General features: G+C 46.6%; 1 protein-coding gene across 3 annotated transcripts in view; it reads right to left on the bottom strand.

The window, feature by feature from the left end:
* Nucleotides 1–6,385: 6,385 nt before the first annotated feature.
* Cp110 (Centriolar coiled coil protein 110kDa) overlaps nucleotides 6,386–25,109 on the bottom strand; it is a 56,629-nt gene continuing 37,905 nt past the window's right edge. For all 3 annotated transcript variants that reach the window (XM_084603800.1, XM_084603801.1, XM_084603799.1), the window contains exons 12-14: nucleotides 21,680–21,741; nucleotides 15,964–16,085; nucleotides 6,386–6,835 (exon numbers count right to left, since the gene is read on the bottom strand). In XM_084603800.1, coding sequence (XP_084459926.1) covers nucleotides 6,792–6,835; nucleotides 15,964–16,085; nucleotides 21,680–21,741 — 228 coding nt within the window. In that variant the 3' untranslated portion in view covers nucleotides 6,386–6,791. The remainder of the gene's footprint in view (nucleotides 6,836–15,963; nucleotides 16,086–21,679; nucleotides 21,742–25,109) is intronic.

The following is a 25,109-nucleotide window of genomic DNA, read 5'->3' as shown; positions in this document are numbered from 1 at the left end:
TAACTGAGTTAAAAAGAAGAGAAGTGTATGAAATACTGCCTGTACACAACAATATTGCCGTCTGCTAAGGGTGTCTGGTAATTAGATTTAGCTTACCGTGATCCACGATCCGCCACCGTGGCTCTCTACCGCGCGTGTGCGGGGCGGTCAAGCTGATTGGTGCCGACGCGGCAGGTCTGTGTGCCGACATCTAGTATGTGGCGCCATCTGTCGACGTCAAGGGGGGTCTGGGCACGCTCAGTGGAACGCGCGGTGGCGGATCCCAGTAGCGGATCGCGAATCACGGTAAGCTAAAACTCTCTAATGGCTGCAGGACCACGGAACAACTGTAGCCCGCTACTATATAGACGAAACAAACTACAATGTGTGGTGTTCGCGAAGCTTCGCCAGATTTAAGCGCGGTGTGCAACACTTGCCTAGCACGAAAGGTGCAAATGTGAACAACTTGGCCTGCATCTCCCTAGATGGACTGCTTCAATACAGGATAATTGAAAGGGTTCACTGGGCCGTATTTAATTCCATACTGAAGCCTCACAGACAATATTAGAAGCTTCACCAGATCTAAGCGCGGTGTGCCAGCTGTGTGCAACACTTGCCAAGCACGAAAGGTGCAAATGTGAACAAGTACTTGGCCTGCATCTCTCTAGATGGACTGCTTCAATACAGGATAGTTGAAAGGGTTCACTGGGCCGTATTTAATGAATTCCTTACTGAAGCCTCACAGAAAATATTAGAACAAGACGCTGATTTGTAAGCAGTTTTCATTTTCGACAACGCGCCAGCACATAGCCGCGCCGAAAGTGCAGTGCTGGCCTCAGAATGCCACTCTGTGAGAAGGCTGCCTCAATACAGCCCATTTTTCAATCCCATAGAATTTTTTTCGAAATTTAAATCCTCAGTGAAAGCATTCTTGCGCGAGCATCAACAGGATTTGTTGACAACCCCACAAAATGTCACAAAGAAAGCCCACAGACGCGCACTCTTGGTCGACGCCGTGAAGAGGTCTTTGCAGCAGATTGAGCCTTCCGAATGCGCAGCATACGACAGACACAACTTTTCCTTCGTTGAGCCGGCTCTAAATGGTGATGACATGTAAAATGGACACAGCAATTCAATGTGCACTACTCTCATGTCCGAAGCTGGAACTAAAATCTCGGCAGAGGAAGAGTTTTTTTGTACGCAAAATAACCTTTTGTGTATCTTGTTGCTTTTATAAAGTTCTGCATTGACGTCTTTCGTGATCACTCGCGTCATTGCATTGACACACGCATTTTTTTTTTTTGCTTAAAAGCAAGAGCCGGATCCAGCGCATTGGCAATCACTAAACCATAAAACTTCGATATAGTCAACGTCTTCTTGACACGTTTTACATTGTTAGTGATTGGCGGGGCCACTCGTGCAGATTACTTGCTAACATATGAGCCCTCATTGGCGACTGTGGAGCTAAATTTTGTCGTTAGTATAAAAGGTCTCCATAACAGACACCTCACGTAAAAAAAAAAAGAATTGTATGTGTTATAAGCACACAAACGTAAATAGGGACCGGAATAGGGACCGGACAGCTGAAAGGGTGGCGGCGGTGCTTTGGCTGGCATGCGCCGGCGGGGCGGGCGTTTTGGAGCGCGCTCTTTGTCGTTGGTTTGTGTGGAAATTGGAAATCCTATTGTTTAGATGATGTTGGGCGTGCATATATCCCCAGGAGAGCAGAAAGTTGGGCTAGCTGTGTGAATATGTTCGGTGAAATGAAGTCTGGTCAAACAAGGCTGGCGAAAAGTGGCGCGTTGTTGGCTGCACCGGCAGCTACACGAACTCGTCGGATGCTTTTAAGTCAATTAATTTCTATGGGTTTCCACACAAGCATGAGTGGCAGAGGACCTATAAGTACGGTTCTTTGAAAGACAGAGGCACGCATATACGTAGTTGGTTACTGTGGTCGTGGAAAGTGCCAAATTTTTCAAATTTCAGTTGCAACCGGATGCTTTGTGCCTTCTTTTCCCCAGGTGTGACGGCACTAGAGTCTCGGAGCCGAAGCCGCACTCATTCATCTGTAGTTCCTTTATTGGCAATTAGAAACCAAAGGAATCCAACAGTGTAAGTTACAACGCTAGCATTTCTTCACCTGGGTACAAAAAAACTGCAGCACGGAATAGGCTGCCACCATCATCGTTCAAGCGCGTACGCTCTTCAGTGATGGGCAGAGACAATGTTTTTGCAGCTACTTTCACTGACAAGACAATTTACTTTCTTCTCTTAACAGAAAAGCAGATAGGAGACATGAACAATTCCTATTACCATGATCTTCTTGTCCTTTTTCCTCTCTTCGTTTGTCAGCCAATGACAGTGTAATGAGAGCTCCGCGTTGATACTCTTGCAATTTGTTAACATTTGTTTGTGGCATGTCTGTCTCCCCTAAGAAAATCACTCATTTCAGAAGTAATTCAATACCGCAAGGTCACAAAATCTGCTATCGGCTTCATATAAAAGAAGAGCAAGAAACAAAATACATTTTAATTGTTGGAAACGAACATGAATGCAGTATTTTTTTTTTTTTTTCAATTTTGAAAGCATGCAGACTGCCATTTGGAGTGTTAATAGTTCCCGCAAACATTTCTTCTCGAGTAGCAAATATTTGTTTTTTATTTCGTATTCGCGTTGCACTTGACATGAGTTTACGTATTTTCTCAGCAGCGCCCATTCCCTGGCCCGTCTAAATATAGTGTTTCTCATTGCCGTTTTAGTGAACGCGAGATTTTGTGATTATGGCATAGTAAGACAAGACCGTTTTACCTCTCAGAAACTGCTTGTATGGCCAATGTTGTAAACAGATTGAGTGGCAGTCCGGCAAGCTGCAGTGACAATATATGTAAAAGAAATGGCTTTTAGTTATCCGGAATCCTTGACGTGCAAATAGGAAACTGCCTACATAGTTGTATCCCCTCACACTCATCAGGTATCGCGGTCAAGTATCGACACCGCAAGTTCAGCTGTCACATGACTCACTAAAACCGCTTTACAACATTATTCATCTTAATACGCAGAAAGCCCAATCATTTGATACCCATGATTATAGGGTTGATGAAATAGATTTAATGGTCTTGGCTGTCCAGGAACTGTTGGACTGCGACCAGATTAAAATCAGTGGCGGCAGGATTAAATGTTTTGGCGCTTGGATTATTTTCGGTGGCGCCTAGATTAAATTTTGTGGCACTATGATTAAATAGCCTGGTGTTTAAATTAAATTGAGCGGGAAATACTGTAGACTGATGCCTAATAATACTATTTGTTATAATCAATGTGTCAATAAGGAAATGTAGATGTTGCATGTCAGATTTCATTATCTTAGACATAGCGCTTCAGCTGACTTTCAGTTTCGCAGCCACAAATGTGGACACGGCATCTTAATATCGAAATTGTTAGTGTCCGTGGCACTTCGTTATTTCGTGCAAGATTCAGTACATGATTTGCTGACTTGCGTGCAGGTGTCCCAATCTTGAAATCGTCAAGGTATTCTCAGAGGAAAGCATTTATTCATGCTTAGTTAGGAAATGTAGAAATTATGAAGTTTTCATTCAAGTAGCATTTTTGAAGCGTCATGTCCACATATGTGGACGCGAATGAAAAATATTTTTGCATAAGCTTTTATATTTGAATTCTGCCTGGCCTACTGACCATGCATGGTGCAAAAAATGTTTCCTTTCAGAAAATTTAATTGGCACCTGAAGGGGTTACACATTTTGAACGTGACCAAAAATACCTGCGGCTCTTGGAGAGTATGCGATTCTTAGACAAGAACGCTATCTTATTCTCCCTTCAGTCAGTTCACACCTACCAGGCTCCCTGAAATGTTTGGCAAATATTTTTCCCAACCGATATTTTTGTATGGCTAAAGGTGTACTGATACAGCACCATTACTCCTCCATGAAGTTTATTATCGAACTTGTATGCCTGAACATTCATGCTGCGACATGGTTACACGAAAAAGCATTCTTTTCCAAGGGTCTTTTCAAAATATCTTGCATGCATGTTCTGGCATTTCACAGGAGACTGCCTGATTGGGTCTCACAGGCCCTTTTTTGCTTTTTTTTAACCCGTTGCAGTGGTGCAGTGGTTAATGCGCTCAATTGCTACGCTTAAGGATGCTGGCTTGAATCCTGGCTGCAGTGGCCGCTTTTCGATGACAGCGAAAAGCAAGGCGCTCACATACTGTGGGAAGTCAGTGCACGTTACAGTAGGTTCTTACTTCCGGAGCCCTCAGAAGAGACCATCGTCAGCCTTCTGCTCCCACTGAATTCAAACCAAGCCAAACCATAAGCTTAGGTTGTCATTTTGCGACCTTTTTGAACAACATAACTAGCAAAATTCAGTTTTGAGTTTTGCATGACCTACGATATAGAATAGCACAAGGAACAAGCATGCAACAACAAATTTCAGGATACCGTCACCGACAAAGACCGTCGCCGCCAGTCTTTTAATTAGGCGAAGCTCGAGACAGAAGACGACGCTCGGCCACGTGCCAAGATATGGCTCGGCCACATGGTGGCACCAGAAGAGGGACAGGGGTGTGGCATTGCCCCCTCCCTTCCAAGAGGCATCAACCCAATGCTGCATACATAGGGGAACAATGGATAAGTGGTTCAAGTTATAGGGGCGAGTCTAGCTCTGGTTTGGACCCTAGAAAGAGTTCAATGGTTATAATACGGCTTCATTCTGGGGACGTGAACTACTTCAAACTTCAGCTGTCGAGAGGAGCGGACCTCATAGTTCATTGCGCTGAGATGGCGGAGCAACTCATAAGGGGCCAAAGTAACGTTGAAAAAGCTTTTCAGAGTGCCCTCGCAAACTGATCGGGCTCGCACCCAGACTTGGTCGCAGGGTGCGTAAGTCACCTCTCTGTAGCGCAGGTTGTAGCACTGAGCGTCATGTTCTTGTTAGCGCCAAATTCGCTGTCGGGCAAGTTGGCGTGCGGCTTCTGCTTCACGAATAAATTGGTCATGGTAAGCGCCCACGACAATGTAGGTAGCAGAATCCAGAAACATGGCCTCCGTGTAGTTTCGTGGAGCACAGTGTTGTATACGAACGTGATGTACGGTAGTATTTGGTCCCAGTTCCCATGATCATAGTCTACATATATGGAAATTATATCAGCAATTAGTCTCGTTAAGCCGCTCAGTCCACTGGTTTGAGCATAGTAGGCTGTCGTCTTACAATGAGTGGTGGCACTGAGACGAACGATCTCGTTCGTGAACGCCAACGTAAACAAGGTTCCTCTGTCAGTTATGACTATTGTTGGGGCACCATGACAAAGCACAATGTTGTGAATGAAATGGGCAACTTTGGTTGTGGCACCACGGGGAATGGCCTTGGTAGCGGCTGAGGTAGTCAGTGGCAACCACTATATACCTGTCACCCATGAAGGATTCCGGGAATGAGCCAAGCAAGTCCTTGCCGACTTGCTGAAATGGGAATTTGGGGGGATCGCTAGGCTGCAGGAGCCCAGCTGGTTTAGTCAGCGGTGTCTTCCACCACTGACACTAACGGCAGGTACGGCACGTAGTGGTGGACAATGGCAGATAGCCTGGGCCAATAGTATTTTTGGCATCTCCGTGCCAACGTGCTGAAAAAGCGGAGATGGCCGGAAGAAAGGTCATCATGGCACACACGAAGAACTTCGTCATGAAGCGTTGTCATGAAGCCAGAAGAGAGACAGTGGTGTGGCAATAAATTATTTTTTGCACCACACTAGAGCAGCATGGAGTTTTGCATAAGTACATTGATTCAGCTCGCAACTGATTCTGGCCTTTTCTCCAGCAAACATGTTTGAATGTAGCCATGTTACGCCTGTCCAGTCTTTTTCTTCCTTCTGTGTGTGTCTTTTGAACGCTTGTTCCCGTTACCAACAGTTATGCACCATCTCGCCCAAGTTCAAGCCATGTTACGCTTCTTGACCAGTACCAGCCCGAAATTAGGAGTATGGGACCAAGTAAGTATGCAGGAAAAACGGGTATGCAGTGCTCATTTCGTGAACAACAAGAAGGTGGACACTGAAGCCTGGGTGGTCAAGACGTCAAGTGAAAGGATGACACGCCAACATGCATGGACAACATTGCTTGCCCCTTGCTGTACAGTTGCAGACCACCGCGTATATTTAATTTTGTCATTTACCCTGACTTGGCCAACGACTTGAAACCCCTCACTTCAAGCACACAAAACTTCAATCCCGATTCCTGGTTGTCAGACACCCTGGAACAAACAATTTTTCGCTGATGGTTCTGTGGTCTGCCTATATAGTAACAGCCATGGAGCTTGGAAACGAAGTGCAACAATCATGCATGCAATCATTTATTCTGGCCTTAGCACGTCTCGTCATGCAAGAAATGAGAACACATTATTTCAGTAAAGACAAGTCATTGTTTTAATGCCAGGCAAAAAGAAAACGTTTTCAAATCACTCAAAAGTCCTGATATGAAACAAAGATTGTAAGAGTTTAAAAATGAACAGCATTAGAATAAAAAAAATTTGTTCAGCAATTCACTTTAAATGCTCTGTAGCATGCTCAGAAAAGTTAAGAATCTAGAAGCACAATTTCTATATCAAAAAGTTCATTTCCAAGGCAACTCCTTTATCACAAAACAATTTCTTGCCACAGATGATCGATCACTCTTTGGTCTCTGGAAGAAAGCTTTGGTCATTCAAGAAGGATAAAAAAAATTTCAAGGCATGCTTGGCAAAGGCATCGCGTTCGAGAAAATATCACAGCAGCTGCAAAATAAGGCTTCAGACAATGGAGGCCATCAGACTTTGTACATTGGTAGACGGCAGATCTTTCGTGTGGTCCCTAAAATAGAGAGAGAGAGAGAATTCAGGGCAATTTGTAGTGCCACGAACAAAAAACAACAAACGGGAGGAACTGATGAAACCCAAATGAGGCACTTTTGAGATTCCAGACTGGAATGTTTCAGTACCAACACAGGAGAACCTGTACAGCAGGCAAATTTCTATAACCCTACAATGCTTAATATAGTCACTTGTCTGTGTGTGCAATTCCTGGTCACTATTGCCAATTATTACAATCATCCATCACAATCATCAACCTATCATGCTACATCGCCACGCACTTCACCCCATCCAAACTGCCAATCACCACACATCAGCCAAAATGGTAGCAACTCGTCCGTTTAGTAATAATGTCTGAGACTGAATCGACTGGAGGGAACATTTCTAAAGCGTATATATTGTGAGCCTTCTGGGGACCTTCTTTCATTTGTACATGCCATCATCATCTTCTTTCATTTGTACATACCATCATCATCGTCCCGCGGCGCCGGCTTTGGCGCGTGCCTGGGTTGGTGACCGGATTAAAACGCTGGACAAGGCTTCGCTGTCCTTGCCGCCACGACCTCGCCGTCTTGACCTAGCCTTCTTCCACAAGTGGTGGAGGTGAGAATTGATCCCCTTGCTGTTTTGTGCCCTGCCTCTCGCTGGAGCTACGTTCCGGTCGCTGTTTACCGCCTGCCACCATCGTTATGTCTACCGAGAGCACCCAAGAATCGGCAGGACCCTCTACCTCGGCTGCACCACCCCCTCCGACTATGCCCGCACGACAACGCGACCCGCCGCTGTTCGCTGGTCGTCGCGACGAAGACGTCGATGACTGGCTGGACACCTATGAACGCTGCAGTAACTACAACCGGTGGGACGACGCTCTAAAATTTCTGAACGTTTCTTTCTACCTCATTGAGGTCGCCAGAACCTGGTTTATTAACCGCGAACCCCACACCACTAACTGGACAACATTCAAGCAGCAGTTCCGCCAATATTTCGCCGACCCAGCAGTTCGCACTGAGGTCGCGAAGAACAAGCTCGCCTCTCGCCTCCAAGGTCCCGATGAGTCGTACGCGTCTTACATAGAGGCCATACTTGCACTCTGCCGGCGTGTTAGTCCCACCATGCCGGAACCTGAACGCGTACACCACATCTTAAAAGGAATTAATTCTGTGGCTTATAATACCCTGATTGCCCAGAATCCTTCTACTGTTGACGCCATTATTGCGACCTGCCAACGCATCGACCAGCTGCAGTCCTCCCGATTGCAGCCCAGCATTGCTACAGGCCCGACCTATGCTGACCTGGATCTACGGGCACTAATTCGAGCCATCATCCGGGAGGAGCTCCAAGCCCTCAAGCCTGTCTGTCGACACGGGTGCGATCATTCTTCCGTACCTTCTAATGACGCCGGTCTACGCAACATCATTAAAGATGAGCTGGCAACAATCACGCGACCTATGCCGTCCGACCCTCCTGCACCCCGCCAAGCATCGACTTACGCGCACGTCGCAGCATCACCCCCTCCTTTTGTTCCGCCGCCCCAACTGGCATCGCCCTACAACCACATCAACGCCGTGACGACGGCTCAGCCTACGCCACACTATTACGCACCCTGGCGCCCCTCTCGCCCAGTGTGCTACTACTGTGGAATACGAGGACATATATCCCGCTTCTGCCGTCGCCGTATTCAGAACGAGCGGCGTGGTTATGACACATTCGAAAGTGACGTACCCTCATATTATCAGCGACGACCTCCTATGTCCAGCCCACCTCGAAGATCATCTCCACCTCCAGAATCCTCGTCTGAGCCTCGTGGAACCCATGCGTCCCGACGTCGGTCCCTATCCCCATACCGCCGCTCAGTTTCCCCTCTCCGACCCGCAACAACTCTCCCTGTCCGCCATCCGGAAAACTAAGCGTTGCAGTTTCCGGAGGTCAAACTGCAGTCTGCGAACTTACCAAAAGTCCTCCAGATCGCCCGTATAATGTGATTTCTGTTTTCGCTGAAGGATTACCGGTAGAAGCATTAATTGATACAGGGGCTGCAATTTCTGTCATTCACGCTGATTTGTGCTACCGTTTGCGAAAAGTTACGACACCATATGATGGGCCTGAACTCCGTGGAGCCAATGACGTCCCTTTGCGCCCTTTAGCAAAGTGCACCGTACGAGTTGTTATTGACGGCGTCCGCCATCATGTGCAGTTTGCTGTGCTCTCTCCATGTGCGCATCTGATAATTTTTGGATGGGATTTTTTGTCAACCGCTTCGGCATTAATTTCTTGTGGCGACCGTGTTATCCATATGACAGAAAGCGATTTTTCATCTGAAGTTTCTGAACGACATCATCCCCTCGTTGCCGCCGCTGATACTGTTCTGCCTCCTCAGTGCGAAAAACTGCTTACCGTTGTTTCTGACCACATCGCTGACGGGGACGTACTCATCGCACCATCTTATCGTCATCTTGAACGCGGTATCGCCTTCCCGTCTAGTCTTGTGAGGTTCTGCAACGGCTCAGCGACAGTAGCGGCCACTAACACTTCACGTGAATCCCTCGTGCTCCGAAAAGGAACTTCTCTCCCCTGCAAGGTGGATGTTCAACCTTTGTCCTTGATGGTGCTCACCGCCCCTCAGCCTCAGCACCGTGTTTCGACAGACGTCTCTCTTTCTGTTCTCACAAAGACTATTAATCCTAACCTCACGCCGAACCAACGCCAAGAACTGCTGACATTGCTTCGACAACACCAAGCCATTTTTGATGCCACTTCCCCACCACTGGGACGGACTAGTGTTGCGCACCATCGCATCATTACTGAAGGTAACTCTATCGTGCGCCGACGACCGTATCGGGTTTCCCTCTCTGAACGAAAGGTAATTGAAGAAAATGTAAATGACATGCTCCATCGCAATATTATTCGTCCCTCGACAAGTCCATGGTCCTCCCCAGTAGTGTTAGTTAAAAAAAAGGACGGCTCGGTACGCTTTTGTGTTGATTACCGCGCACTCAACAAAATTACCCGCAAAGATGTATACCCAATGCCAAGAATTGATGACGCCCTTGACTCTCTCCAAGGCGCCCAATATTTCTCGACTTTGGACCTCCGCTCGGGTTATTGGCAAATACCTATGCACGAGGACGATAAAGAAAAAACCGCTTTCGCAACTCCCGATGGCCTTTACGAATTTAATGTTATGCCTTTCGGACTTTGTAACGCACCAGCGACATTTGAAAGGATGATCGATACTGTGCTTCGTGGCCTAAAATGGAGAACCTGTTTATGCTACTTGGATGACATTGTCATCTTTTCGTCAACTTTTAACGACCATCTCACGCGCCTGAATGAGGTCCTCACGTGTCTCGCTTCAGCGGGCCTTCAGCTCAACACCAAGAAGTGCCACTTTGCACAGAAGGAAATTAAAATATTGGGACATCTAGTCAGCCATGACGGCATTCGTCCAGACCCTGAAAAAATTATCGCGGTCTTGAAATTTGCTCGTCCACAACGGACTACAGAATTGCGCAGTTTTCTCGGCCTGGCGTCTTATTTCCGGCGTTTTATAAAGCATTTTGCAAGTATTGCTGCTCCCCTCCATCAACTACTTAAAGCACGCAGCCCTTTCGTGTGGACTGAACAGTGCGAAGCTGCTTTTAATAACCTGAAGCACGCCCTCACATCAGACCCTGTTCTTGGCCACTTCAGTGACAGCGCTCCAACCATCCTGCACACTGATGCCAGTGGTATCGGTCTTGGCGCTGTACTTCTGCAGCGCGATGCAACTTCGCGTGAGAAAGTGATAGCCTTCGCCAGTCGGACTATGACTCCAGCTGAGAAAAACTACACTATTACAGAACAGGAGTGCCTTGCCGTCGTCTGGGCTGTCCAAAAGTTTCGCCCTTACCTATACGGTCGGCACTTCACAGTTGTAACCGATCACCATGCTCTTTGCTGGTTGTCTTCGCTCAAAAATTTGACAGGCCGACTTGGCCGTTGGATTCTACGCCTGCAAGAATACGATTTTGACGTCATTTATAAATCGGGTCGCCAACACCAAGACGCCGACGCTCTTTCTCGCTGTCCACTTTCGGAATCGGCTTGCTGTTTTTCTTCCCAATGCATTTCCACCTATGACCACAGCCGACCATCTCTTTCCCCGACGTATATCACAACAGTTTCATTTGACGACGCAGAGAACAAACACACTCTCCGCTCACAGCAATTAGCCGATGCCTACTGCCGTCCCATCATCAATCGCCTTATTGGCGCTTCGGACCCACCCAATGCTCGGCTTCGCCGACAACTTCGCAATTTCAAGCTCGAAGATGGCATCCTACTCCCCTTTCTTGTATTGCACTGATGGAACTCGCTGGATACCAGTCGTGCCGCATGTGCTTCGTCAACGAATACTGGCGGCTCTCCACGATGACGCTACTGCAGGTCACCTTGGTATTGACAAAACCTACGACCGCGTGAAAAAACGATTCTTTTGGCCTGGCCTATCTTCCAGCGTTGCTAAATACGTCGCATCCTGCCCTCTATGCCAACGTCGCAAACGGCCGACTTCTTCACCCGCTGGCCTTCTACAACCCGTTCCCTGTCCCGCCACGCCATTCGACGTAGTCGGCATCGATTTATATGGTCCCCTACCTCTCTCCGAGGGGGGTAACCATTGGATTATAACAGCTGTCGACCACCTTACACGCTATGCTGAGACAGCACCTGTACCGACCGGTTCCGCTCAAGAAGTAGCAAATTTCTTTTTGCAATCAATTGTATTGCGTCATGGCGCTCCTCGGGTGCTCCTAAGTGACCGCGGGACGGCCTTCTTATCGACAGTCGTTGCCGAAGTTCTTTACGCGTCATCCACCCTTCACAAGACAACCTCGAGCTACCATCCCCAGACTAACGGGCTGACTGAGCGATTTCACCGCACCTTATCGGATATGATCTCCATGTATATCACACCGGATCATCGAAATTGGGACACTATTCTACCATTCGTCACTTTCGCCTATAACACAGCAGTACAACGGACTACCGGTTATTCTCCATTTTTCCTCGTTTATGGCCGTCCTCCCACTACAATTCTCGACGCTTCCTTCTTCTCTACGCCCGACTACTCCACATCGGTACCTACCCAGTTCTTATCTCGTGTGGCCAGATGCCGTCATCTTGCCCGCCTCAACACAGCAGCGTGCCAGGAAGACCGCAAGAGCCGCTACGATTCTACGCATCGCGTGGTCTCTTATCGGCCCGGTGACGAAGTACTGTTTTGTACTCCACTGCGCACCCCTGGTCTTAGTGACAAATTCCACCACCGCTACCTTGGTCCCTACAAGATCATCAGCCAAACTTCTCCAGTTAACTACAAAGTCGCGCCTGTTGATCCCCCAGCCGATCGACGCCACCGTGGAACTGAAATTGTCCATGTCTCTCGCTTGAAACCGTTTGTGCGCCGCGGTACATCGGTTAGTTAGGAGCGGCCAGGCTGGCCGCTTCCGACCCCCCGCGCAGATTGTGTGAGCCTTCTGGGGACCTTCTTTCATTTGTACATGCCATCATCATCTTCTTTCATTTGTACATACCATCATCATCGTCCCGCGGCGCCGGCTCTGGCGCGTGCCTGGGTTGGTGACCGGATTAAAACGCTGGACAAGGCTTCGCTGTCCTTGCCGCCACGACCTCGCCGTCTTGACCTAGCCTTCTTCCACAATATACATATTTTTTTGCCTCTAAATGAGTTTGCTAAACGAGCATCAACATGTCAAGAGAATACAAATTTTTAATCAGGACAACTAGACACAGTGGTGTCCCTTTAGGGCTGTTCATTTTTAAATGCAGGAAAGCATGACAAGGAATCTTCTCAACAGGCCACTTTTACTGAAATGATACGCTTTCACGTATGTCCAAGATGATGCCACGTACCCACTACACAGCAAGCAGCGCAAATCCATAGTAAGTACCCGCAAAGACAGGACATAAGGAAGACGGGCACGAAATCATTTTTGTTGACAGAACCCTGGAAGTTGGCCTTCCGGCTCACCGATAGTACAGTAGGTAAGGCAAAGGCAAGGTCTTTTCCAAGATTTTCCAAGGTAAAGGTTTTTTTTTTTTTTTTAAAGCGATCAAAGTTACAGAGGTTTAATGAGGCTAAATCTAGTGTAATGTGAGAATCTTCTAGGTCCACATATTTCGTTGTAGCAGATGGCAGACATAAATGACGTCGCCGACTTGTCGGCCATCCCCTGCCACAGGCGTGGCCCCCAAAAAGGGCAATGGTGTATGCTGCTATCATTTTATTACACTTTATAACCGATGCTCGCGAATGTTATTCCTCTCCAGGTTTACCTAGTTTCCATCGAGTTGCTTAAACGCTTGGTAACACAGTGCGATGGGCGCATGCAATGTCCCCTCTTTTTGGTTTGGCACCGATGCCTCCTTAGACTCTGATTTTGCTCCGTACACCAAGTCAGAACCAGACAACAGCTGGTCTTGAGAGGATGGTAGCCCATCTTCAGACAACCAGCTATATTCGGCGAGCGGAGCGCCAACTTCGAACATTTTCGCACTCCCAGGTGATGCTGTACTGAAAAACACTGTCCCCAATTTGTTTTGTTTTTCACATTTTCTCGTCTGACTCCCTCTCACTGACTAACCTTTAATTTACTCTAATCGAGTGGCTAGTGCCGACAGAGAGTTCTATGCCATGAACAAAGTAATTGCCAGATCTGTTTTGAGACAAAGAAAAACTCACTTCTTACAGCAAATGAGCGTGAAGAAATGTGGCAAACTCTTCTTCCAAACAAAACTGAAACCGAGGGCATCAGACTCTTGGGACACCAGTAGTAAAGGAGATGTTCACTGATGTACTGCAGTGACTATGGCACCAAGTTCGAACAGCTTTCTCTACTGTTCCGTGTTGTGCACCTTCACTCTGTTGATCCAGAAACTGATGCTAGGCGGGTGACAATGAGCGCCCTTTCTCCTGCCCCAAAAAGAGGCAAAATAGCATTCTTGAAATGACACAGTGGCATGCGTAGTTTGACTGGGGTTGTTGCAGTCACTGCCACATGTCAGCAGCAGGCGTACTACTTTTACAAGTACAGCTTCCTATATCTAGTAGTAGTATGTCATTATATATAATTAGATATCAAAAAGGAAACAAAAGATGTTTGCCAGCCCCGGTATCTGCTACAGTAGAACCCCTTTACAGTAAAGTCACTGGGATCAGCAAAAATCTTTACTATATCAGGGTTTTCACTAATTCAGTTGCTGGTGATAACATGGTTCTGAAGATGCTGTCTGGTAGTTCAATAAGCACTTACTATAAAAACTTCTTGTTGCTTAAGAAAAAAAAAAAAAAGCTGAAATACCTTCCATTTCACTCTTATCATCTCTTTGCGCAATTTTTTTTTGTTACAAAAATTTTCTACATCTTGTGGAAGTACCTCTTAAGCATGAGGACAACGTGGCTACGAATGTAACCAAGTTTGATTTCATGTGAAAACCAAAGCCTTGCATGAACATGGTGTCACTTTTTGCTGTTCCTGTCTTTTAAAAAGCAAGAAATAACTGCGCATGGCAGTCAAGTGCTGCAAAGCCGCACACACTGCACCTCCACTTTTTGCCTCCGCTACCACATGCTTCGTGCTGCACAGTGCTGTAAATGTTCGCCAGTTGCTTCCCCTTCCCTATTTCTTGCTGCACTTTTACTCTCCTTTACTTTCTGAACGGACTGCGCTGCCTCCTTTGCATGTTTGTAGACAGCTTTACTTTTTTTCCTACGCACTCCATGCTTTCCCTCACGGCCCCAAGGCCTTCGTAACGTACGCTTCTCCCAAACGCTGCTAAGCATGGTGGTAAAGCCATTTAAAGGAACACTTGGTGTTATTTTTTTGTTTTCAATTACAAAAAACCTTTGCCTCGCGATTCTAGGTAGCGCGCCAATGTCATATCGTGGGAGTCATCGCCGCGGCCAGGCACACTTTACTATAACCAATTTTTACCAAAAACATTTTTGCTATAAAGGGGGGAAAACTGTACAGTTGTCTATGGAAGAAGAACTGCGAATTCAGTTCCACTTTACTATATCAAAGTTTTTACTATATCTGAATTTACTATAGCGGGGGTTCTACTGCACAAGGATATCTGCGTAAGGATATCTGAAGCACCTGAACTGGGGCGGCGGAAATAAAGGGACGGTGGGGAAGTTTTAGAGGAAATCAAAGAGGTGAGTGATAGGGAGAAAGTACAGGGGTAGGTAAAATTAAAAATAAAGAGAGCTATATACACTATGGTACAATATATAGTAGGCTGTTCGAGGCTCGCCCGCAAACGTCCTAGGTCCTGCGTGTCTGAAGCGCTCAATTTTGGTTTTATGTGGGGAAAAAAAAGGGCCGAATTTCGTGCCACTCCACTGGGCTCTAAAAGAAAAGAGCTTTTCATAATTTCAAAAACTGATAAAGCATTCTGTTGACCATGACTTCGAACTCCCTATTGGCGCTAACCACCTAAATGGGCCAATTAAAATGTGAACTATAGCGAGTTTTATTTATTTAGCTATGCAATTAAATGACCTCATGGCAAATTATGTCCACCGTACCGGAGAGTTTTTCAAGAATTTTTTGAAGGTCACTGAAACACCGAGTTGTTTGCTTTTTAGTATTATGGCTGAGCCATGCAAATGAGCAAAAATTACTCTCTTATTTAAAATCAACTTCACCTTAGGGTTTCCTTCTAAATGCATTTTGCAGTTTAGCTCTTCAGGCTCACCTATCTCGTAACGAGAAAAAATAAACGGCTATATGTTACCTCCTGTGAAGCTTCAGTGGCTTCAGTAGCAGCAAGTTTTTGCATTACTATACTATCCTATCCTTGCCGAGCTCCATTCCACCTTTTCAGATGTCCATTCCTTCGTTAGGGGGGACAATCCCAACTTTCATGTTTCTACTGCTGCCTTAACGTCACACAGAAGACTAAGTACAACTTAAACACTTGAATGGATGAACAGGTTTTCCATCTCTTTAGCGGCAAAGCCTGTTTCAGAAAATTTTTGCATGATGAAAGCCAGGCACTCATGATGTCTACACGTATCCCATGACAACGAAAAACGATCGAGCACTTCGCACGCTGGCTTCTCACCAGAGGGTGGTGCAGCTCCGGCCGTGTGGCATGTGTCGGACGGGCTGGTCACAACGAAGGTTTGGGCTCTCACCACGGCCGTTGGTCGCCTGGTCTGAGCTCGAGGATCTTGGCCAGCTAACCTGAGCACGCCCAAGGGCAGCAGCAACATCAGTCAGTAACACCTACACCCAAGCAATGCCCAACAACTAGAAGACACACACCAGTGACACACTCCTGTGTAGGCTAGGTGGTTGCCTACGGAAAAAAAATGTTTTTTACAGAACGAGGCAGAGGGGGAACAGAAGCCACAAGCAGCCAACAAGCAGCAATAGAGGACATGAACACCTGAGCATGGTTACTTGGTTATCTCTTTTCTCAATAAAAGAGTTGAAATCTGGGCCAGCTGGTTACATTGTGAAGAGGAGAACCAGTCAAAAAGGACAAGAGGAGAGGCGTACGCCACGATGACTGGTCTCCACGATGACTGAACCAGTAGTCTTTCCTCTTGTCCTTGTCGACTGGAAGCACTTGGGAAGGGTGTAATAATTGCGAAGCATTTTCTCTCTTTTGCATCTGCAGTTACAATGAAAAGAAATCTTATGATAATGCATCATAAGATGTGATATATAGTAGCCTTGTCACCATTGGTAGCAGTCACTTTGTTTCAACTCATCAGCATTCCATTCTCTGTTGTGCTGTCAGTTTCGCAGCCAGCGTCAAGCACAGAGGCAGTGTTCGCATGTACAGAACGGAAGAATTTTCTTCGCCTTATGCCTTGCTACCGATGGGATGAAAACCATACAGTCGAACCCGGATATATCGAACTCGAAGGGGATCGCGAAATAGTTCGATATATCGATAATTTGATATACAGAAATTGGCTTGGGACGGTACTTACGATGCGAAAAAAACGATACCGTATTTGTCGCGTAATCAACTCAATCGCATAATGAACCCACCCTCCACTTTTGCACTCGAGAATTTTGAAAAAAAAAAAAAGCGTTAAGGCCAGCTCGCTCACATGCAAGCGATTCAGCGATCTAAGCGACGAGCGGCAGCGACAGAGCAAAAAATGTCCAACTTGTTGGAACTGCGTCCCTCTGCCATTCCAGCGTCGCCGCGGCAGAAATCGCCAGCGTTTTCGCTTGCATGTCGCACTCTGTTTCGGTCGTCTCATCCACAGCTCATTTCTTGGCAGCGTGCCAAGATGCTGCGCAGCGACCGCGGCGTGTATCTTTTGATAGCTCCTGCAGCGGCGGGGAGCGAACTTGGCAGACCCCCCGTGATGGCTTGATTGCACAAGCCTGGTTCGATTTATCATGCCGCGTTCGGGGCGGGCGTAGTCCACTGCCACAAAATCATTGGAAAGCATGATACAGTAGCTGCAAATGCTGTTTGAAGCGAAAAATGCTAAAAGCCGGTGTCATGATCGCAGCTGACCACGTGCTTTCGTTGATTTATACATGCAAGGATAAACGACTCCCACAGAAAAAAAGAAAAAAAGTGCAGCTTCGTAACGTAATATCTTACGCTACACCGCGCGTACAGCTCAACAATACAAATAGACAACTCTTGCAAAAAAAGAAAAAAAAAAGATCTGCCGCTTCTTAACTTCCGCAGGCGCCATAGCCACGTCAGCCGCCGCGCGCAGAGGGTTCACAACACACACTGGAGAAAGCGTCCGACGTTCTGTCTGAAAACGAGGTGAGCTGGCTTGGCGCATACGTAGTGCGTGCTACTGCGAACGAAGGCCGGGAAAGAGGAAGGAGAGAGATAGCTCGGCAAAAGAATGGGCACACCCTTGCGCTTCGCTCTGTCGCGTTTTTTCCCTCGCGTTCCCACCGGTTCTCTCTGGTTTATTCACGCACATGGCTTGCAAACATCAGGTGCTGGCGCGCGGGAAATGATAACCGCAAATGCGCGTGCCTTTAGGGAATGGGCGCGGCGCTGCCCTAGCAGAACTGTCCCCTCTCATTACTTCCGCGCATGGCTTGAAAACGTCACGCGGCAAACGGCCGAGGATGATGCGATCATCTTGGGAAAAGCACACTTTCCAGTGCGTGGTGCGGAGTTCGATATATCGAACGACCGGTGAAATTGAGTTCGATATATGACGCGGCTTTCCTATACTTTTACATGGGATTTTCAAAGGGATATTTTATGAGTTCGATATAACCAAAATTCGATATATCCGGGTTCGACTGTAGAACCCAAAAAGCTACCATTTCACTCCCTATTCTAAAAACCTGACTTGTTCAATTCAAATCTCTGCTATATCCAACACGACAAAACCTCACTAATTCGGAACTTGCCAGACCACGTAAAGTATTCCACTTAATTGGGCCTTCGAATTACCCAAACCTGAAGCGAAACGAAAAGCATGAAACAATATTCTACAGCAAGCAGCACTTCACAAGCACTACCGCTTTTCTTAACAAAGCTGCCCTTCTTGTTTAATGGCTAATCCTTCCAACTTTTCATGCCTGTCACTAAGACGTCACTGCCGGTCACCCACACTTTGGCCATGACAGTTCAGAAATCCACAAAACGTGGTCACGCACCACTCTTGATGCAACCCTGTTAATGGCAAAGCTGCTCATGGGTGCTTCAAGCTCGGACGTCTTCGGCACACGTGGCTGCCGCAGCCAAGGTTAGACACGTCATGAGTCCATTTCGACAACTCCAGACTTATACCAAGCACATTTCGTACTTTGATTTGTTTATTCAATGCCTGCATCACTATTTGGCATTACTAAAGGGCTCATTTATTGAGAAGAACAAAAATATCTGACAAAACACTCCAGGCATGGTAAAAAGTACCACTGGTGCCATTTGTGCAACATCAAGTGGAAGAAGATTCAAAGCATGTACAAAAAAAATAATGAAAAATGCCACCCTTAAGGACAACTACAACAGATTTTTTGCTTCGACAAGAATGCTTTTTAATGTGATGAGTGCGTCATAAAACTAACCATAATGAAGTTTCACGCTTTCTAAGAAACGAGCAGTGCTGTTATAAGCAATTCAAAAGTGCATGGCAGATGACGCGCGCACTTGGCGGCATGTCGCGTAGATGTGCAACTCGCTGGATGAGAGGTAGGAACCTGAGAGCCAGCCGCGACAGAGCTGGACCCGGGGAGAATATGAGCTGAGAACAAATGGATTATAGACAGCACATAAGCACTGGGGGCTGAAATTGGACTTGTGCTCCTAGGTTTTCTCCAGTAGCGTCATTTTCATAATTTCAAGTGGGATTACCGCACCAGAAAACTGTGTCGTTGTTAGAGGCACAAACGCACATAAAAGGGTATTCACACGAGGGAGAACCCCACCCCTCTCGACCGGGATGTTGTGAAAACAAGCCGCCTTCGATTGCCGGAACCCGTTTCCCAGGGGCCCCTCGGTGGTGGGGGGCCTTTTATCCGCTGGCACAAAAGCTCCCCCGAGAGGAGGGGTGTCCGCGGCCTTTTTCACTCGGCTGGCAACTTGCGGGTCGCGCGTTACGGGAAGCACGTGATTGTAGTTGGGATTCGGTGGTTGCTGGTGGTGGGAGAGTTGCCTGACCGGTCTTTGACTACTATTTTTTATTTGCTTGCAGTGAAACAAGAAAAACAGCCAGATATGAAATTCTGCAGGTGACACTGTAATGGCTAGCTGCCTGTGGCACTCTTGCTTGCGCGACAAGTTGGGAGCCAGCGACTTCTAAGCAGTGTTGTAAATTCATTCTCTCTTTGTACGAAAACCAGAAGCGAAGAAAGGTCGACAAACGACGCGTTGGAATGCGGGAGCGACATTATGACGACGGCTGCACAGGGACGTAGAGAGGGCCTGAGATGGCCAGGATAACATGAAATCCGACGGTGGGGCAGAGGATCGAGAGATGCTTGGGGAGGCAGAGAAGACACTGAAAGAATTAGTTAGCCAAGAATTAATAGTCTTTTGTCAAAGCATTCGGTCCTCTTCGAATGCCATTTTGGCTTGATGAAACAGCATTACTCCGACAAAATAGTCTAAAAAAATGCATTGTGTCAAACAGATGTCGCTTGCAATGTACCAATTTTTCGAAAGTGTTTCAATTGTTCAACCATAGTCTTTTTAATGCAGAAACTTGGCTGCTTTGGCATCAGCGGCGTTAGGCTATCATTACGCGCGTATGTGATCCATCGCTAAGACATCGAAATGCGGACCAGGACTGTAGCGCCTGTCCGGTAAAGACACACTGACATGTCTGACATGCCGTTTGGATGCATTTTATGCTATCCCGTTTCTTTTGTATACTGATGATTTATATTTTAAACTCTTTCTAGTGTGCTTCGTAGCGCTTGCTGACAATCTTACCGCGCTCATAGCAAGTGACGCAGTAAAAACGAAATGTTACATCAGGATCAGCTTTTGGAATGCTTGATGAGTCAGGGGCCGGAAAATAAATTTACAAAAGTTATTACAAAGAAAATAAGAGCTGTACTATCCTTAACTCAAAATATATAGCTATTTGTAATCACATAACACCAGATTGTTCCTGGGAAACAACTGGATAGGCATACATCCAACAGGGTGCGTATTCTATGAAAGTGTGGATGTGTGTGGCACTCGGTTTATGTTGTGGCTCTGGTGCTTACCATGTTTTTATGCCCTTATTTTTTGTGTTGAACATGACAATCATGCAAATTTGGGTGCTAAGTTCCCAGGCAACTTCAATGTATTCCCGTCTCCCCCTTCCGCATTCATTATCCGGTGCGACTACGCTACCTGCAAGGCCGACTGATTGAACCCGGTTGCGGCGAAGCGGCAAGGCAGGCAACGCAGACGCGCTCTCCTCGGCGAGTGCAGAGCCTCTGTCATCTGGCAACAGTGACACCCCTCTCGTACTCCGCCACCCGTGTGAATGCGGGAGCAAGGGAGGGGGCTCCGCCAGCCAGCGGTGCGCCCGCACCCCCCCCCCCCCCCATGAAAAGCTCGCTCATGTGAATAGCGCTTAATGGACAAGAATGTGCACATCACACACACGCTTTTCCGAAGCACTACAACCAGAGCGTTGTGTGTTGTGTGGAAATATTAGTTCCCTCACGCAGTGCTACGATGAGGTGCTTGCCTGGTTTAGTCTGAACAGATACAAACTTCACACCAGATGCGGCCACTCCAAATTAAAATTAATGTTAGCAAAAGCTCTAAAATATGAGAGCATGCACCACAAAACAAATAGGTTGAGTCTGAGTCGGGTTTAATGGCACGTAGGCTACTACGGCCATCGGCCAAAAGCAAACAAAATAAATAGTAGGGCTGATCGAAGAGCACTGGTTCTTTGCAGTGCTGTAAATTTCACGTGATCTGCATTCACGCAGTTATCTCACGTACCTGAGGTAGTGCAGGTCACAGCAAATTTTCAAGATGTGACAAATGAGCCCCCCTAGTCTCCTCCTCCCTTCCCAACGTGCTCCATCCTTGACGACCTACTAAGTAATGAGCCTAGCATTTAGTGCTCCTTAAATATCCGGACTTCAAACAATATCAAAACCTGAATGCACCCTTTGCTCCATAAAAAAATTCCCTGAAACTTGTCGCAATTATGGTGCAACTGAGTGTGCAACAACCAAAAGCTCTTTCCTTGGACAAAGCCCATGGCATCTGCAAAGCAACAGGAATTGGATATTTCATAAACTGCCGTAACAATAACACATAAGTGCTCCATTCTTTCTCGGGTCATAAAGGAAAGCGAGAAGGAGAAGGCCCCCACCTGGAGATGCGCCTCTCGAGCACCTTCTGCGTGGCGGAGGAGATCTTCCGCGCTCCACGGTCCTGCAGTCCAGGGAAACAAATCAGTTTAGTTTTGCACATCAGACAGCTGTGCCACAATAATAATAATAATAAAATAATGCAGAGCACACTCTGGTGAAGTGGTGGTCAAGACAATCCAAGTTCTGGAGCAATTTTTGGAGCCAGAAAATTCATTCAGGAGCCCCCTTGTGTAGGCATTACAATTCAGTAGCAACCTGGGAGAAGCATGAACGGAATCACGCAGTCGACGAGAAGAGTTTGCTACTAACGGGGAAAATTTTGATTATGTGTAGCTACTCTTATAAACAATGACGAGCGCATTTCATTCATGCTGGCACTGTCTTGAACACAACTGTGGGCAAACGTATTTGACCTAAAGAGCTAGCAAGTTCACAGGGGCAATTTTCCTCAACACTTCTTACAAGCTTTTATCAAATTCATCAAGCTCATGAATTGCCATCAAGAATGATCATCAAGACTGGAATTCTCTTGTTTCAACAAAGCTTGACCCTTTTGGACCTGTTCCAAACTTTCGTACTTCATCCCAGAAAAATAACTCCTTCAGCCCTCATTAGCCTTGACCGACACGCAGCAACCCTTTCTTCCAAAAGACGTCAATGGTTAAGCGCAAATTCTGAAAAGCAAATGGTTAACCCCTGACAGGCGACAGCGCATGAACGCAAATGTGCCCACTCCTGATATTCTTATACAGCCAATTCACTTGGTCGCGAGATTGTTTCCACTATTATTGTCTGGCTGTGAAGGAACCCTTTCGGTGCTGACAAAATGGCAGTACCAAAAACTCTATGTGCCGGCGCAGTACACTTTAGGGCAATCACTCAGAGATGACATGTTACCAAAAAAAAGAGAGGAGGGGGGGGTGATGTGTTACTCAATAGGATTGGTTGGATTTATTGGGCTTAACATCCCAAAGCGACTCGGGCTATGAGAGACTCCAAAGTGGGGGGTGCTCCGGATATTTAGACCACCTGGGGTTCTTTAACGTGCACTGACATCGCACAGCACACGGGCACCTGGCTTTCCGTCTTGATCGAAAAGCTACCGCCGTGGCCGGGATCTGATCCGGCGCCCTCGGGTACAGCAGTCGAGTGCCCTAACCCCTGCGTCATCGTGGCGGGATCTCAAATATGAACCAAAATTATGATAAGAATAAACATAATAGATACTACTTTTAGACCAGGCAAAGCACACCAAATTGACCATAAGCAATGTGCCACTTTTCCGAAAGAACAATGTTAATGGAACCCACCAAAAAAAGAACATAACACACCAGGCCAGCGTAGACACTCCACTTTTAACAAAAAGCACCGACAGAACTACACATGCTTGTCTATCATCAACTGCTCCCACAAAGCTTGAGCATGGGCCCGGATAACCCACTAAATTATCACTCTATTGAACCTTGCCCGGCTTAAAGAGCTCGCAATACAGTCAAGCCCGGGCCTGTTCTCACGTTAACGCACAAGACGCATTTCTCACTGTCAGCATGCATACTCCTACACAAAAAAAGCCCTGGCCAACAAAGAAGATCAAATTGCAGTAACACTCGAAGGACTTTGTTATCTTTTAACACAAAATAAAGTGATAATGAGGTGTGTCACGCTCCCTGCTTTTTCAAGTGACCTCATAGATGCACCCAGATAGCGGTACCCAAAAGTTCCAAGAGACGAATGAAAAGGGCTGCATACCTGAGTAATTATTAATTAAATTACATTGTAGTGTTCCAATATTTTTAATCAGTCATATTTTATGGCCCACGATGTCTAAACATTGAAGCGTCCCCGCAGCGAGTGGAACGACACTTTTCTTTTATTGAACATTATTTCACAGGTTGAATTTGGGGCCAAACTGGTCACCTTTCAATAGAGACGAAAAGCAAAATTTGGAGAGACGCTTAAAGGTATACTGAACAAATATCCAAGAATATTGAGAAAGCACCTCAATTGCATTCTTAAGGCACGATTACACTAGTACAGACCCATAATTGGGTTAGTTTTGAGCGAATGGCTGTATTTTTTAAGTTTTCTGAGCAGCCGCGTGCTCCTGATGTGAGCCAACTGTTGTGACGTCACATTTACCCTCAGCAACGTCATAGCCCCACCGCCGTCCCCGCATCTGAAGTTGGTTGACCGGCTACGCGCAGTGTCGGTTCCCCCGCGTCGCGCAGTGCACAATGCTGCGAAGTGTGGAATGCTGCAGACGAGAGAGGTCGAGGGGGATGCGTACGTAGGGTGCGTATTGCGGACAATTGTTTGTACGCTGGGAGGGAAGGGTGAGCTGTGTGCAGCGTGGTTTGAAGCTGAGTCTGCTGTCCCGTAGAAGCACGAGCAGCAGTTTTAGAACGCATTGTGCTTTATAAAAAAGGCGTCCGTCCGCGCGATTTTTGAGCACCACGCAGGAAGGGAAAAATGAACGGGTGTGACCGCTCACAATGGGGGTGGCTAGGGAAGCATAAGGGAGGCAGGTAAATGTGACGTGATATCCAGTTTTGTCAGCTTTCATAGGAAGCCGCTAGATGCGGCGATTTGAGAAATATTGATTAAAATACCCACTTTCCGCTCATTTCTGTTCATAAAGTATGTTCTTTTGGCCATTCTCAATGCGATAGCTACCATCTGCGCTAGAAATCTCAGCGGCAATTTTTTTGTTCAGTATCCCTTTGAGCTTTTATCTTAAGGGGTACGACACGATAGCGGTCGGTAATGACTCCCATTTGCAAAAGTCCCCATCTCCACGCAGATCCTTGTTGGTAAGCATACAGTTTTTCCACTCGTCCAATTAGTAATTCTTCAATTCCTTCATTCAATATTTCACCCATGCTCTGTAGGATGCAGTGTACGTGAAAGGCCGCTTGACATAAATACTATAGAGCCCCGCTTAATGAAGCCGTACGAAAGTGCCTTTGGAGCAAAAGTGAAGCATGTCTGAATCGTAACACAAGGATTCCACAAAGGTGATTCTGATCTCACCCTTTCGAGTGAAAGGAGCTGCCTGAGTTGATGAGTTGTGAGGGATGCTGCAGTGGATAGCTCTTAGAGTAAACACTATTGATAAACTCCTGTAAGTATGCACTGCTTTGTGAATAGGCTTTTGGTAAACAAAAATGCATGCTTATTTTACATGACCCTATCGCGTTATGTTTGTCATTTCAAGAGCTCATCACAGATGTTACGGCGGCTGTTCTTAGTCTCTGTAAATTTTCTGTGGAGTTTGCAAAGCAATCTCAGCCAAGACTGAGAACGGTTTGAAGTACTGTTATCACGGTTTACACAAGTAAAAAAAAAAATTGCACTTCTTATTTTTTTTTTTTTTCTTTTTCTCGGAGGGCAATATTTATACCCCATTGAAAGCTTGAAATCAGCATTTTT

The sequence above is a fragment of the Amblyomma maculatum genome, chromosome 5, assembly GCF_055883805.1.
Source record: "Amblyomma maculatum isolate TAMU_Amacu chromosome 5, ASM5588380v1, whole genome shotgun sequence".
NCBI classification, from domain to species: domain Eukaryota; kingdom Metazoa; phylum Arthropoda; class Arachnida; order Ixodida; family Ixodidae; genus Amblyomma; species Amblyomma maculatum.
This window is presented reverse-complemented; position numbering and strand designations above follow the sequence as displayed.